Source organism: Psilocybe cubensis, chromosome 6 (assembly GCF_017499595.1).
Source record: "Psilocybe cubensis strain MGC-MH-2018 chromosome 6, whole genome shotgun sequence".
Taxonomy (NCBI): domain Eukaryota; kingdom Fungi; phylum Basidiomycota; class Agaricomycetes; order Agaricales; family Agrocybaceae; genus Psilocybe; species Psilocybe cubensis.
In genome coordinates this window covers 2,599,933-2,614,876 of record NC_063004.1, presented here as the reverse complement: position 1 = coordinate 2,614,876, position 14,944 = coordinate 2,599,933, and the positions used below count along the sequence as shown (strand labels likewise).

Sequence of the window (14,944 nt, the reverse complement as noted above, 5' to 3'; positions counted from 1 at the left end):
ACTACGCAGAGAGTACTTCTACCTGTCGGCATGTGGTAATTGTGCATTTTGGCAGCGAAGCCTACATAATCTTCTGATCACTTATTCGTCCAGGCTATATGTCAATATTTCGGTGAACATATTGACGAAGGCAATGCAGAAGTCGTTAAAACCTTTTGTAACCGAATGTGCGATGTATGCGCAGTTTATATATGTCGCCATATTCAGCAATTCTTCTAACATAGCGAGCAGATTTGCCGGCACCCGGAAAAAACTCGCGATAGGATAACAAAATTATCTTCCAAGCAAACCGCAGCGGCAAATGTTCCCTTTTCTAATTCGAGCTATGTAAATACGACCATAGCTGCTCCCCCAGGCCGTCAAATGGCATATAATCCTCAGGGACACGACAATTCGGGTGGTGGACAACCTTCCCGAGGATCCTATGTTTCACAGAAACGCCCTTTTACAACTGATTCTGCTGAAAGTTCGACGATGGCGACGAAGAAACCGAAAGTTGCCTTCCCACCCCCGCTAGGTAATTTACCTTTCGTTTAATCTTTCTTACAATATTTTGAGTGGGCCATTTGGTTTGTTTTAGTTACCAAACCCTTCGGATCTGCGTCATCCCTGTCAAAGCCATTTAAGGCACCCTCTTTTATTCGCCCAGCTGGAGAAGCCGCCTCACCGCGTCCGCAACAACAGGGTTCAGGGTTAAAGAAGTCTCGTTCTGAACACCGTAATAATGATTCACCCAAAAATGACCCTCTTCCGATTCAAAAGCCGGTAAAGAAACAGGATGCTCCACCTCAAGTAACCACAAATATTGAAGGGAACGAAAGTGAAGATCAAATTGAAGAACGTTTGTTTACTACTATCTTTTTCCTTCAAACTAATACTAGATGTTGATATATAAATTTAGCTTCTCCTTCATTGGAACTTCCAAAGGTTGGATTGGTCTGGGAAGTTGAGCACTCGGGAAAGATATCTGTAAGTATTGATATCCGAACATGATATTTGCACTGACTGTACAAATCACAGACATTTGAACGGGAGAAAGCATTTCAAGCTCTCCGCCGTAGCCTACATCGAATTCTCGTGATAGGGGACAGTGTAGATGATGCTTGGTCTGCTATCCGCGATGGCCTCTATTCGGAAAGCAAAAGGTGCTTCAGGCTTCAGATACCCAAGACCGACTCCAAAATTAAAATATATTTCAATGACAGGAATGAAGTCATTTTCAAGACAGCTGCTGACTTGGAGATCCTTGCAATCTCTCTTTCAAGCACTTCAACAGGCTATCATCATCGCATAGAAGCCACTCGACGTGACATAAACAAGCTCAGCGACATGTCTCTCTGGGACTCAAAAAATGGTGATTTTGAAGATTCACAGGACGTTATAGATATTCTGCGAAAATGTGCTTTGCGTTGTATGAACAAGGGAAAAGGAAGGGCAAGTTAGTATCTTGTACCTTCAAATAATCATCTATTGTACAAAATTCTAGATGCCAAAGGGCTCCTAAGGTGATGATTCATGGATCTTAATGTTCCATATTCGCACTCCTTCTTCTTGCCTTTCCATCATATCGAGGAGCTTTGGTCGCCCGGAACCTTGGGTCATGCTAAAGATTGCAGAGGTTCCGGCAAATAGTTTCCCTGGAGTTGAAAACAATAGATAAAAACGGAAGATATGAAAGGGCGAAGTTCATACCATTCTCTCCCCCGCTTCGATTACACACTACAACAACCATTTCGTGTCCATGTTCCTCAGGGTTCTCTTGCTCGGGGTCATCTATCTTGTCGCCTTTGCCGTCTGTCCAGAGCGGTCGCGTGCGAGCTGCCCAGTAATTTAATGTTTGCCAGTCGGAAGCCTCTTCAACCTCTTTCTTGGAATCCAACCACGCGTTCAGCAGGACGAGGATATTGGCGTTTTTGGATTTAGCATAGTCGGCGAGTTCATAAGGTCCTTTTTCAGTAGTCCATGCCTCGGTTTGGGGGTTTAGATCCATGCAGATACCGAGAGACACCGTTTGCATGGGTGAAGGGAGAACAAATGTTGCAAAACCGGTTCCTAATCCCGATGATGATATGTCAATGGCCAGCAGAGAAAGACAGGATGTACGTCAGCGTACCAGGTTTCGCCCAGGTAAGATCCGTTTCAAACAGGTTGGTCTTGCGATATCCTCCAACCCAAGAGCCATCGGGGCCGTAGATTACAGCGCTGTTGGCTCCTACTTGTTCGATCTTTTTGCCATCTGGCGTTTCTAGAGGATGGTCCCTTGACTCCTTTGCTGCCCGTTGTATTTCCTCCAATTCCCGACTTTCAAGCCTCTCTGGGTATCCGGCCATGATATAGCACTCGAGCTTCTTAGCCCACTCAGAGCAGAAGAGTGATGTCGGGCCTGTCCGTGGAAGCTCGAGATGTGGTGAAATCGCAGAGGCATTCTCAAAGACATATCCTGTGCAGCGAGATCTGGCATATCAACGTTTAATGTTCCAGCAGAGAGAAGCCTGAATGAGTGCTCACCAGTGAATGCCATCTCAGGGAAACATAGCAGATCCACAGACCGCGGAGAGATTCTGCCATGACTAGCGTCAGACGTAGATAAACGGCTGTTATACCGTAATTAATGCACACTTTCTGCAAAACTCTCGAGCCTTTGCAATGTTTGCTTGGACTTGACCCAGCTACATTGTCAAAATCGCTTAGATTGTTTTGACAATGAAGTAGAGATACAACCACGAACCTTGGGTGCGAGTTGCACGACCCCGATGCGAAGATTCACGCGCGCCTTCGCCATTTGCAAGAGACAGATCTTAAACGGTAAAGGGAGGCCTCAAGTTTTGATAGGTGCTCAGCGGTTTGAGTCCAGAGCTCATACCGTGGCTTGTGTACCGGCGTTCTCGAAAAGCACACGACTGAGCGTGCATGACGCGCACGGTTCAAGATGACTTGTTCACCATCTGTGGTGGCAGTGCACTCTCACACTTGAATCAAACCATCATCGTCAATGTTCATCGACTTAGCTTTCGCTGCCCTTTGTCTGTCAGAAATTTGCTCTGAAGCTATATAAATGTCCACATTGTGCGGTGGGTTATATAAACCAGCCTTACGTCTTGAGTTTCGGCAGACAACGTATATAGCTAACTGATGACCTGCGACCTGGCAAACTGGGGAAGCCGTATTCCAGTCGACATTTCCGAGTCCCCAGAGACTAACCATACAAGGGTACCTTGAATCTACCCCAGGGTGCAATGTGTATGTTTATCTTTTGAAGACCTCATCCCTCGTTGTCAGGCGGATGATTGAAATACTTCCACACGAATCCTCACCAACCTTCACCCAAGTTACAAATGCTTCTCGACGACTTCTCTGCGATGAAGGTACGTTTAAAACCTTGCAAATTCTTACCTGTAGATGCAAAAAGTATACAGCTAAATCGGTCTCCGAAGCCACAAAATTGAAAGGCTCCACTTATACAGCCAGATGCCAGAAGGTGGTGGTGATGGCGCGGCGAGTCCTATTCTGAGCCCCTATTTTTGGCTCGCATCGTCAACTTGGACCCGCCCGTGCGTCCAATTTCACAATACAGGTATGACTCCATGTATTCGATTCGATTTGTGGTGCCATATTCTCCTTGCCGACCCATATTATATGATGTGTCTGCGTTGTCATATGGCCTGGATATAGCTGGCTGATAAAAATGACTCGAGCCCTCGCTGCTTATAATCCAACCCACAATCGGCGTTCCCCGGATAATCGAGATAATCCGGCTCGACCACTATAATCATCTTGTGTAAATCCCCTTCGTCGCGCGCGACTTTCGCATTCGCCTCACACTACGATGTCTACCAATACTACCACGCAACGACACCAAACATCCAACCCATACGAAGCCAAGTTTGGCTATTCCAGAGCCGTTCGAAAAGGTCCCTTCATATTTGTGTCTGGGACAACGGCAATAGACACCAGCACAGGCAAGGTCCTGTCTCCAAAATCAGCCTATGAACAAACCTTGAAGATATTCTCGGAGATCGTGATGGCTATTGAGGCGTTAGGAGGGACAAAGCAAGACGTCGTGCGGCTAAGGATGTTTGTAGGCGAAAACAAGGATAGCGAGGGCGTGAGCAGGGCTCTCAAGGAGGTTTTTGGAAGCGTTGCGCCTGCTGCTACGATGGTGTTTGGACTCGGGTTTGTGAATCCTGATATGAGAGTGGAGATTGAGGCAGATGCTGTCGTTCTTTGATTGAGACAGCGATAGGTCACACGCAGGCTTTATCATCGCGAAGATGGAAAAGCAGGGTGGCGGGCGGTAGATTGGAAATCAGCACGTACAAGAGAGTATGAACACTACTACCTCGGTGGTATTAATCATCTATAGCATTTCTTGAAGTGATACAGCCCATCCATCTCGTTAGTGATAAGAATACAAGTACTACTAGGATCTGGAATTGGTGCCAGACTAGTCCAGCATAGGTCGACCAAATTTTTGCCTATCTGTGGCCTGAATTTTATTACCATATATCGTCATGAGCGCTTGTGCATCCAACTTTCTGTAGATGATATCATTCAATATTCTCACTCCTAGGACCTAAAAGGCGATCTCTCTGTCATGATGCTTCCCGATTCAGAAATTATTACCCCATTTAGGCCTCGTTGAAGTTTGTTACAGAAGCCCCCGGGTCAACCGTGGAAAAAAAAGGGAATTTCATTGAAGGACCCTTGCGAAGTACAACAAAAAGGTAATTTACACACTTCAATTGTAACAGTTCGACTATACAGACTGCATGGTCGGATTAGAAATGCTGCTTTTCGGATCCTGAGAGATTTAATCAACGGCTCAAGTTGATGCGGTTCTCAAAGTCTAGATAACCACTTAGGTCAAGTCTATTTTCAGTAATCTGATACAAGGGTATCAGGTGCCAGGTATGTGTTAGATCAAGTTGCTTTTATAACATCCCTCCACCCAAAAGTACCTGATAAAATGCGCGGTAGGTGGCAAATTCCCTAGCGCTCGTTTCATACTTTTCGTGAGAACGGCGCCCCAACTTCGTATTCGGAAAGCCTCGCCAAATGGTCAAAGACCACATGGATGATGCTCAGAACTGACCACTCTGCGGTCCCTCCCTAGCCTCCTACGGTAGAAACTCCTCCGAAGCTGCGTGTGTAGAAATATTCAATATCGTTCAATGGTAATAAGATACTACTAGAATTGCAGACGACCAGATGAACGGAGCTCATTGCTGGGCCGCTGACTACTTGACTGCGGTTATTAGGGGCCTACCGAACGATCATGACATGTACCGTAAGTTTCTCGCGTCAAACGGTATCTAATATTCTCGTCCGTTATCCAGTTTAGTCTCCCATCAAACAACCTTTCTCCTGGAGTCCTGATAGCGATCCATGAATAGTTTCAATTCAGTCGTGCCGTAATTATAATAACTGCCTCTATTCACTGGGGCTTGTGTGCATTTTTATTAGGTAGACCGATGAAAAGTGGAAGTTGGCTCTGTGGGCGGTCACACGCCACGCCATGCAGGGAATACATTCTCTAGAACAATGAGTGCGAAGCCTGCTAACTTTCTGAAATTAGTAGCCTCCTTAAATACCTGGCTTCTTCTCTCCCGGATCCCATAATTTCTACTACATAGAACCGTACCAGCAGACCTACCTTCAACACCTAGTAACACTCTACTAGGATGACACTACCAAGTAAAACACCTACTACTCGTTACCGTACTTCGAACCCATACGAGACCCGTTTTGGGTTCTCTCGAGCCGTGCGAAAAGGACCACACATCTTCGTTGCTGGCACAACCTCCACCGACCCTGTTACGGGAAATGTACTCTACCCGAAATCCGCATACGACCAGACGATGCAGATATTCCGCGAAATCATCAAAGCTATCGAAAGTCTAGGAGGCACGAAGGATGACGTGGTACGCATGAGAATATATGTGGCCAACGCAGATTCGGAGGACGGGCAGAAAGCCGGTGATGCGTTCAAGGAGGTTTTTGGGACCGTTGGGCCTGCAGCGACTATGATTTTTGGAATGAAGTTGATGAATCCAGATATGAAGATAGAGATTGAGGCTGATGCTGTGGTACTATGAATTCAGCAGGGGCCGCAAAAGCATTTGGGTAAAGTAATTTTTTTTGTGGAGAAACTTTGTACTAAATTGACGACGCTTTATAAGATACATAGGATGAATAGTACAGTGTATAATGGACTAGTAAAGACGAATAATACAATGCGTAGCTGGCAGACGTCGAGCTAGAGGACATGCGGAAGAATACATATACAACCCCGAGTTGAACGTGATCGCTACATCATGATTCAAAGCTAGTGGATCAGCGCCCTCCCTGACTTCCCTCTGGAGCTGTCCCCTTCTCCTTCTCGCAATAAAAGTACAGAAAATCCAGCAATGGCAAAAATCACGACGCTGGTGTATACAGGGACAGACCGATCCATCATCAAAAGTATCCCGCCAAGCATGGGTGCTATCATGCCCCCGCTGGGTAAGTGATAATGTCAGTCTTACAAAATAAACCAAAAAATCGAGAACCGGAACCTACATTCGGGACAGGGCCGATGCAATACCGCAGGCTGTCCCTCGCACTATAAATAACACGGTGTTAACATATTTGATGCCAAACAAAAATAGCATATCTTACCCTTGGTCCCAAATATTTCTGGCGTCCAACCATAAAGCACGGCCCACATAGCCTAAAATATGTAAAATACAGTGAATAAGAATTTGATGGTCATCATATACTTACTGTTGCGCTCAGACTGATGCCGACAGTGCTCAGTCTTACGGCCCAAGTTGCCTTCACAAGGACAAACAGAATGCAAAAGAATGCAGTGACAAAAGTACTCCCTGCTAGTGACCATCTCCTTCCCAAGCTCGATTCAATTAGAAACGCTCCTAGCTACGCGTTCACATATCGGATGTTGAAATCAACAACCAATCAGTACTTTCTATCAACGATAAGATATTTAGGGAGAAAACACGTACAAGAGCGCCAGGACAACCACCGATGGTGAAAATCATTACATCCCACAAGCTTCCTTCTAGAGTCTGGGATTCTTCCGTACTTCCTGACCGTGTTTCGAGCAATTTTGGGAGATAGACATTGAACATGGTATACGCGAGGGACATGGCGCACCATGCTGTCCAGACAAGGATAGTAGTCCGAAGCCATTCTGGTGCCAGCACCATTTTGGTACGATCCCACCATGCCCAAAGTGGTCTCCTCAGCCAGCGAGGGAGGCTCCGACACACTTTTTCTTCGTAAACCGACGATCGACGTGAAGCATTAGAAAGGCGGCGTCTCCGAACGGGAGCAACATGTTCGATGTGCTCGCTGATGGCTGTTGTCGGCGCATCTTTCCTAGCCGGCTCGGACGAAACAGGAGATGGGAGAATCGGAAAGTCTTCAGCAACAGGCGTCATGAAAGTGTGCGAGTCTAACTTCTGAGTGTTTTCGCCTGTAGCGGAGTAGGCTGTGATCAGCGCAGGCCGCGACGCTGATCCGTTACTATCAATACTTGAGGGTCGTGGTGGGGAACTAGAAACGGGGCCGTCCTCAATGATACTTGCGTCGAAAATGGTTCGTGATGTCGCGCGAGCGCGTCCCTGTCCCTTCTGTGATTCAGGGTCGATTTCCAGCGTTTCCGATTCGTGGAGGTGATCTCGGACATCTTCTAGTTCAATAGACAAGCTTGACCCATTGAACTTGGATATGAGTTGAAGAGATCTAATTGCGTCCTGGGGCCGTCCTGCGTGCACCAGAAAGCGAGGCGATTCATGGAGTCGAAAGAGAACCATGCGCGCAACAAACATACATAGGGTCTGTATATAAAAATGTCAGTTAATCATATTCGGAGAGTCAAGATTTATGATTCAGAATTAATTAGACGACTGAAATTGTCAACGTTTAATTTGGGAATGACATGGAAGGGTCCAGCAGCGTTGAGCCGAGGGAAGCACGGAAGCCGAGAAAGAACAGACGTATTCGTAGTCTGAAGTGCCGACTAAAGCGAACTGGAATCGCAACATTCGACAAGTGCTGAAGCAAGAGCCAAGACAATTTCCAACGACTTTGAACTGGGTAATCAAACGAGGTGGGTTACTCACAATCAGTCCGAGGGTGATAAGTAGGTATTTCCATCCTCGATTTTGTGTGTCAACGTCACAAGGGATGCCAGTACAAGAGTTATTGGGGAGTACGAAAAGGGAAACGGCTGCCGAAAGAACGGCGCCAAAGGAGAAGAAGATTGAAAGTGCTGTAACGAGGTACTGCTTTTCTTTGGGCATGTGCTCGAGCAGGAGTGTGCCGTCTGTAGGCATAGAACCCTGGTGCAATGCATCAGAATCATTCCCTTCATGGAGAACGAGTATCAAAGACTCACCCCAACTGCGCTCCCAAGGAAGAATAGGGAAATACATAGGGTACAGAAAGAATTGGCAAATGAAGCCATCAAGCCGAAGATGGCAGTGAAGAACAGAGTCCCATTGAATGCAGCACTTCGTCCAAGTATGTCCGAACCTGGTGTCGTTAGAAAGAAACGGATGAGTAGAAAACACTTGGACGTACATGTACCCCAACCAATAGCTCCCAACATCATCCCAGCAAACATAGAAGAAGAGACGGCACCGATGTAACTGTCGGGCACTACAAAGACAATTGAGACACATCAATGAAAAAGTTTAGAGAAAGCACACCTGAATAGTGCTGCTGTATTCGTGGCAGAATGATAGCGATAGCCTGTATCCACATCTAAGCCAACAACACCTTCAGCAGAGGTCTAGTCAGGAAGGAAATGAAGAATACATTATCTGCCATCCAGCCTACAAAAGATGAGAATGAAACACCGCGGCCAATAAGGAGAAATGCTCACCGAAACCGCACAGCGATAACAGCGTCCACTGGTATGTACCCATCCCTATCCTGTCGATGGTTTTATCGAGCTATAAGCCCGTCAGACTTGATTTACATTCACGGTGAACGCTCATGACTCACAGGCGTCCGACCATCATAGTCGACTCCCACCAATGGGTCTTCTTGCTCGGTACTTTCGTCGTCAACGAGGTATGCAGAGGCCATAGGAGCATTTGTCCAGAAGAGAGAATTGCGAGGGGTATTAAACGAAGCCATGACATGTATAAATGGGGGGTCAATGGCGCAATAATGAAGCAGATTCTTGGCAGTATGGTGGGGTACGGAATTAAGGTTAACAGAACCCAACGTTTTAAAATAGACCGGAAGTGGATATTCCAAACACGGAAGATAATTGTAGCACTCAGACATTTAAACATCCCTGGTAAACCATATCTCTTATATATAATGCTTCAAATAAAGGGTAGCAATACAGACATTTCAAACATAATACATTTGATTTTACTGACTAAAAACTGCTAAAAACTAGGAAGAAATTCAGCCGTTAAGCTCGAAGTCGATTACCTTGACTGGCGAAGGAGTTGTCCCAGAACTACTGAGTTGGTAGAGAATCGAAAGAACGCCACTGGAAGCTCTGGCACGATCAACGGTGACTTCTCCGAACGCATTCAATCCCGCTGCAACCCCATCGTAGGCCAACGACCAATCGGTCCACCCAGATGCCTTGCTGGCGGTTACGATACGAACGAACGGAAGCACGACGTATACGTTATCATTGCTGTCCAAGACAATTTGCGAGCGCCCTACAGAATCGACAGGGAATGGTATCTCCATCTTGGTGAATGTACCGTTGGTGTGGCGGTATACGTGGAACGGTCTGGCGTATAATGGCCGATCAGTCTCATAATTCGAAACACACTGAGTGAAGCGACCTGATAAATGAAATGTGATATCCACTCCTAGCAATTAAAAAAACAGCACATACCTGGTACATAGGAGATGATTGCATGAATTTGGCCTGAAGAATCGACATCTTGGGACTCTTGATTCATGAGAGCATGGTCTGCATTAAGGGAGTCGACAATGGTTCCTCCAGTGTTAACGTTGATAGGGTTAGAACCAGATTGTCCAATAGAAGATCCTGCACTGTTCTTCCAACTGCGGCCTACCAAGAAGATATTGCAGTATGATAAAAACATTAAGCATAGAGACGTACCTTTATCTTGAGAATAGAAGTAAGTCGTATCATGGTTCGTCAAGCCGGCACTACTGCAAGAGACTGCACTATTCTGTTCTCTCCATGTCCCAGTTACATGGGCGGTACCGAACCTATAAGTAAACCCATGGATGTATAAATTGCGAGCGGTACTGGTTACGCCGTTGGTTGAGGTATACGTTCCAGACGCAGAAGCCCACGATCCGATGTTTGACCAGGAGTTTCCGTTATATTCTGCTAGTTGCGTGGCACCATTACCAGAGATGCCGGTCCGGAAGACGAATTGCAACAGATTATCCGAAGTAAGCACAAACTGCGGGTAAGTAATTGTACTGCGAAAATAATCGATGGAATTGGGAGATAGAAATATTAAGGACCCACCCATTATGTTAGTAACTTGAAGGTGGATGAAGCAATATAGTAGCTAACCTTCCGATATTCAAATTTCCAAGTGTGTTGGTGATGCTTCCAAACCGACTTGCAGTCCAACTAGCACCGCTGGTTGCAAGGCCTGCCTCCGAACTAGTGTAATACATCTGGGTACTGTGGCAGTCCAAAGCAATATGTATTTTCCCATCAGAAGGAGAGACACCAATGGCGATGACGTTGTGGGAGTCGTTTGTGGAGAGTTGGTGCGGCAGCTGAAGCGTCGACCAGCTGCCTGAAGGAAGTTGCCTGCGCGCCAGTATCGCATACCTCGACGAAGTGTACCAACCAGCGTATTGCCAATTGGCATAGGTGAGAACGCCAGATAGCTGGAAAGAGTTGACGTTCACAACTCCGTCGTATGATACAAAGAAGATCCCATTGGCGTCCAGCTGCGTATTTCCGATAAGAGAGACAGTTGGAGCAGCAATGCAATTTGCTGCCAGCAGAAAACTGCTAACAGCAGAGAATAACACTGCAAGGCGCATTAGGGTTAACACTGCAGAGATAATCGCGACTGTTGCTCATATATCGTACGCAGAAAGAAACCAATTCCGCCGACATACACCAGAGGTTATATGGTGCGGTACAGGTCATCAGTGACTGTAAGAAGCACCGCCTGAAATTTGCCAGAAGGGTGGACATGCCAGGTGATACAACGGTAAGCCCTTCAATACTAGGAAGGTCTCAAGGCGGGCCGACAGACCTTCCTAGTATTGAAGAATAAGAAACTCCAGCTGACCGCATTCATAGAACGCAATATGGAATAATAAAAGAAACATACAAACCGACGTTTGACCAGCGGCATCTCCGAGCAGCCTCAATTCAAAGTCAGACCTAACTTTCAACTCACGTGCGTAACGTGTCGACCCCTGATTTAAAAAAACCCTCACACAATACCACGCGTGTACATGACAAATGGTGCCATTCAAATTAGTGAAAGTTTTGGTAAATTCTTTGCAAAAATCACGTCCGCTCGCGCCAAGTATACGCAATCCACGCGAAGCAAGGCGAAGCACTGATTCAGTGAAGTCACGGTACGCGTGACGTAGTAGGCACGAAAACTGTTATCCTTCGCGTCATTTGCCAGTGTGACAAACGCCGCTCTTGCCAAGCATTTGAAGAACTTGGCAGTGACGTCGTTATTGTTTTGAACTGGTCCCCGCGTACAGTGTGAGACTGACTGGAACTTTATAACACATGTAGGCGTTTCTGCAACAATTCTGTCCCTTATCACCCGGAAATGCACGGAAAAAAGCCATTGTCAGGGGGGCCTACGGTCTTTCTACCGTTGTTGAGACGCGATGCTTGCAATCTATGTACGAAGACGTCAAACGATGCTAAGCTACGTATATGTAGTGCATGTGGAGAGGTAAATCTTCTCGATTGGTATAACTAGAGATTTTTTCATTGAGAGCGGGCGTTATTAGGTTTCTTATTGCTCGACAGAATGCCAGAGACAGGACTGGGTGTCCCACAAGATTCGTTGTGGTAAGTCTTTGTAGAACACCAGATGCATTTGCCTGAATTGTTTTGTAGGAAAAACAGATAAGGTCGACGGGGAAGCATTTTTCCCATACCTCGCTTTCTTAGCTCATGCACTTCGACTTCACTCCGTTCCGGACACTCATCATGCTCTAAGTCATGCAATTCTCAACAATCCCGATAAACGTGAACCTCTCGTAGTCCTCTCTAATGGTCTCGTAGCCAAGCTCATCGTTTTGGGAGAAAAAATCCCAAGTTCAAAGTCTGCTCAGTGGTGGCCGACGGCTACTTGCCAGCTCGACCAAGAGATCTTGAGGAGCAGAATCTTCAATGAAGGGCTCGGTCTTCCTCTGGCGCTCTCAATATGCATTGGCCTGGCGGCACAGATGTACACGACTACTGCTGTGCCAACAGGTGAGGTACCCGCCTACCAAGTTACTGGACGACGTCGTGTCCGGCTTGCCTTCTTAGGTTCACCAATTTCGGATTTTGGAGTCGTCCGAGGGTCTCTAACAGTCCCAAATCAAACAAGGCTGGTCTACTATAGCACGGAACAAAAGAAGTTCATAATGGGACAAGACCCAAAAGAGCATTATCGGATTTATTTCACAAACCTAAATGGCCAGGAGTTCCTCCTCGACTTTGGAATGAGGGTCTACGACTTCTGGAACGAGGTTGCAGATCCCTCTCCCTACAACAAATATTTCCGTGACAAGAATCATGGGGCGTTTCCGTTCTACATTGCTCAACGAGGCGACAGTTGTCTCTTGGATAACCTTCTATATGAACCCCATAAACGGGTGTCTGTCCTCAGAGATCCAAAGATACATACTCTCATTCATGAATCCGACTCTCTTGAAAAGCTCGCTGATACATCTCGAATTTACTCGATCATGGACGAAATTGCTGGATATCCGGTTTCTCCAGATGACAAAACACTTGCGACGAATTTTTCCTTTGTCGTGGCATCACTCATGCGTGAGACCATGAAGGATGGAGAATATAACAACTTTCCATTGAGCTATCCGGTAGCTTCACCGTATAAATCAACTATCCCTCAAGAGAAGGAAGTGGAGTTCCATCAGTACATGAAGAGGTTGTCGAAGCGCTTAAGGAAAGGAAAGGTATCCCCTGAACAATGGGTAGCAGATTTTCAAGAGGCATACAAATCACTATGAGATTCAACCGTAGCCACTTCAATCTAAATTATAGCTTATTATTATCATCCTAATAATTTTACATATGTTTTGCGGGAACTAACCATTACAAGTTGTCGTAAATACATCTTAAAAGCTGATATCTTACCTGAGACCGGATTAGAAGAAACTAGGAAGTAGGAACATTTTTGACGACGGTTGGTCAAGATACACTGAACGGTAAGACTCTGAGGAACTGACCAGAACTTGCTAAGCCGGACATATGACAATGCTTCGTTGTCGATGAGCTTTCTATACAAGTAAGGAGTTGATATTTTTTTGTGATCAGCGCCCCGTCTTTCGAGGCCCAGAATACTTGCGTCGATTGGGCCAAATATTTGACCACCACTTTGGTATTTTAGAATGCAACTTTCTCGATACAGACATAGGCGATCTGAGGGGAAAGCGTAATACGACTTGAGAGAGTAGGAAAGATAATTGACGGCCTCCCCACTGAGAATAGATGTGGCTTTATTCGTTGAGAACGGTAGGCAAACCAGCCAACTTCATTTTGACACCAATCTCGAAGAGGTAATCCAGGCACTTTATTTCGATTAGAATCCAATATTCTAACAATAAATATCGAGATATTCACCTCTGTTTGAGTCTTTGCTTTTTCCCAATCATTACCTGTGCTGATGTCAGTAATTGCAATTTTGAAAACAGAACATTACACACCCCAAACATAGACACCGTGTCTTCTAACGAGAACACCAGGTGCATTTGGATATTTGATCATAGCCTCCGCCATACTATCTTTTAAATCTTCCTCGTTCGGAGTATTTTCGATGATAGGAAGTTCCAAGGTGTCGAGGTATGACAGAGCATTCCCAGTTCCTGCAATTCGAACACCCTTGATCATCTAACCTCATAATTTAGTATTCCGCATATTAAGACAAATTTGAGCTTCTACCTCCTGTTAAAATAGGTAAGTAGATGGTTTTTCTGATGCGCGAAGGTCAATTTACCTGGTGCGAAATAGTAAACGTGGGCCTTGTCCAAAGAAGAGTTGCCATAACAGCATGTTGAGAGTGGGTGTGAATACAACTGCCAGCATTTCGAAGATCGAACGAATTCCAGAAAAGTGGGGTGCATGCAGATTCCTTCAGGTTGAGCGCGGGCCGTCGGAGAAATACTCGGTCGGTGTGAGGGGATGCGGGTGCTTGGGGATATGGAAGAACGAAGATGTGTATTGGTTCAATGCGTTCTTTCTGCACACCAGATGGAGCTATGTAGACCTTGTCTCTGGAGGAATAAGTCTACATCATGACTTTGAGGAATGAGAACGTACCCAACACGAATGCAGATTCCACCTCCGGTACCCGTCACCCAACCGAGCTACCATACAATTTCAGACATGATTCAACCAAAATAAACACTTCTATCCCTGTTCTACCTGATAAAAGGATCTGCAGAGCTCTGGAATCAAGTTGGCAGGCTGAATTGTAACATGAGAAACGAGATCTGTTCGCCGAACTAATGGTAACTCACATGCAGCGGATCCGAAGACAGGACTAAAGAATCAGCTTCCTGGGATGACATTGAAGATGTTTTGATAATGATAATGGAAGATCTGGGTATAGGTTTTGAAACTAATCCAAGTTCGAAGCGATAAGATTAAAGAGAAATTTGAAGCGCAAGACGAATACGGGACTTCGGCGCTAGCCGAAAATATATTGCTCCTGATAGTCACAAATGGCGTGATTTGTTACGCGTTACCCTCTTGACAGAAAAC

The 14,944-nt window shown here is 45.9% G+C and overlaps 7 protein-coding genes across 7 annotated transcripts; 3 read left to right on the top strand and 4 right to left on the bottom strand.

Moving 5' to 3' along the window:
* Positions 1 to 1,500: 1,500 nt before the first annotated feature.
* On the bottom strand, positions 1,501 to 2,782 carry JR316_0007330 (Protein N-terminal amidase; the record flags this gene model as incomplete). Its single annotated transcript, XM_047893073.1, has 6 exons — positions 1,501 to 1,637; positions 1,693 to 2,052; positions 2,114 to 2,440; positions 2,509 to 2,561; positions 2,620 to 2,669; positions 2,729 to 2,782. The coding sequence occupies 6 exons, from the start codon at positions 2,780 to 2,782 to the stop codon at positions 1,501 to 1,503; spliced, it is 981 nt and encodes a 326-aa protein (XP_047748355.1).
* Positions 2,783 to 3,826: 1,044 nt separating this feature from the next.
* Positions 3,827 to 4,228, top strand: JR316_0007329 (uncharacterized protein; the record flags this gene model as incomplete). The annotated part of the gene is made up of 1 exon (XM_047893072.1): positions 3,827 to 4,228. One exon carries the CDS (start codon positions 3,827 to 3,829, stop codon positions 4,226 to 4,228), a length of 402 nt encoding a protein of 133 aa, XP_047748354.1.
* A 1,453-nt stretch (positions 4,229 to 5,681) lies between these two features.
* On the top strand, positions 5,682 to 6,095 carry JR316_0007328 (uncharacterized protein; the record flags this gene model as incomplete). The annotated part of the gene is made up of 1 exon (XM_047893071.1): positions 5,682 to 6,095. The coding sequence occupies one exon, from the start codon at positions 5,682 to 5,684 to the stop codon at positions 6,093 to 6,095; it is 414 nt and encodes a 137-aa protein (XP_047748353.1).
* A 230-nt stretch (positions 6,096 to 6,325) lies between these two features.
* On the bottom strand, positions 6,326 to 9,144 carry JR316_0007327 (putative MFS-type transporter PB1E7.08c; the record flags this gene model as incomplete). Its single annotated transcript, XM_047893070.1, has 12 exons — positions 6,326 to 6,497; positions 6,559 to 6,601; positions 6,658 to 6,709; positions 6,763 to 6,915; positions 7,002 to 7,838; positions 8,124 to 8,342; positions 8,399 to 8,535; positions 8,584 to 8,661; positions 8,712 to 8,766; positions 8,821 to 8,837; positions 8,888 to 8,957; positions 9,010 to 9,144. The coding sequence occupies 12 exons, from the start codon at positions 9,142 to 9,144 to the stop codon at positions 6,326 to 6,328; spliced, it is 1,968 nt and encodes a 655-aa protein (XP_047748352.1).
* A 279-nt stretch (positions 9,145 to 9,423) lies between these two features.
* Positions 9,424 to 11,016, bottom strand: JR316_0007326 (Ulvan lyase, long isoform; the record flags this gene model as incomplete). The annotated part of the gene is made up of 4 exons (XM_047893069.1): positions 9,424 to 9,818; positions 9,872 to 10,051; positions 10,103 to 10,434; positions 10,532 to 11,016. 4 exons carry the CDS (start codon positions 11,014 to 11,016, stop codon positions 9,424 to 9,426), a joined length of 1,392 nt encoding a protein of 463 aa, XP_047748351.1.
* A 755-nt stretch (positions 11,017 to 11,771) lies between these two features.
* On the top strand, positions 11,772 to 13,191 carry JR316_0007325 (uncharacterized protein; the record flags this gene model as incomplete). The annotated part of the gene is made up of 3 exons (XM_047893068.1): positions 11,772 to 11,900; positions 11,959 to 12,019; positions 12,068 to 13,191. 3 exons carry the CDS (start codon positions 11,772 to 11,774, stop codon positions 13,189 to 13,191), a joined length of 1,314 nt encoding a protein of 437 aa, XP_047748350.1.
* A 489-nt stretch (positions 13,192 to 13,680) lies between these two features.
* On the bottom strand, positions 13,681 to 14,751 carry JR316_0007324 (Methylthioribulose-1-phosphate dehydratase; the record flags this gene model as incomplete). The annotated part of the gene is made up of 7 exons (XM_047893067.1): positions 13,681 to 13,752; positions 13,805 to 13,839; positions 13,888 to 14,071; positions 14,178 to 14,454; positions 14,501 to 14,547; positions 14,606 to 14,647; positions 14,701 to 14,751. The coding sequence occupies 7 exons, from the start codon at positions 14,749 to 14,751 to the stop codon at positions 13,681 to 13,683; spliced, it is 708 nt and encodes a 235-aa protein (XP_047748349.1).
* Positions 14,752 to 14,944: the final 193 nt, after the last annotated feature.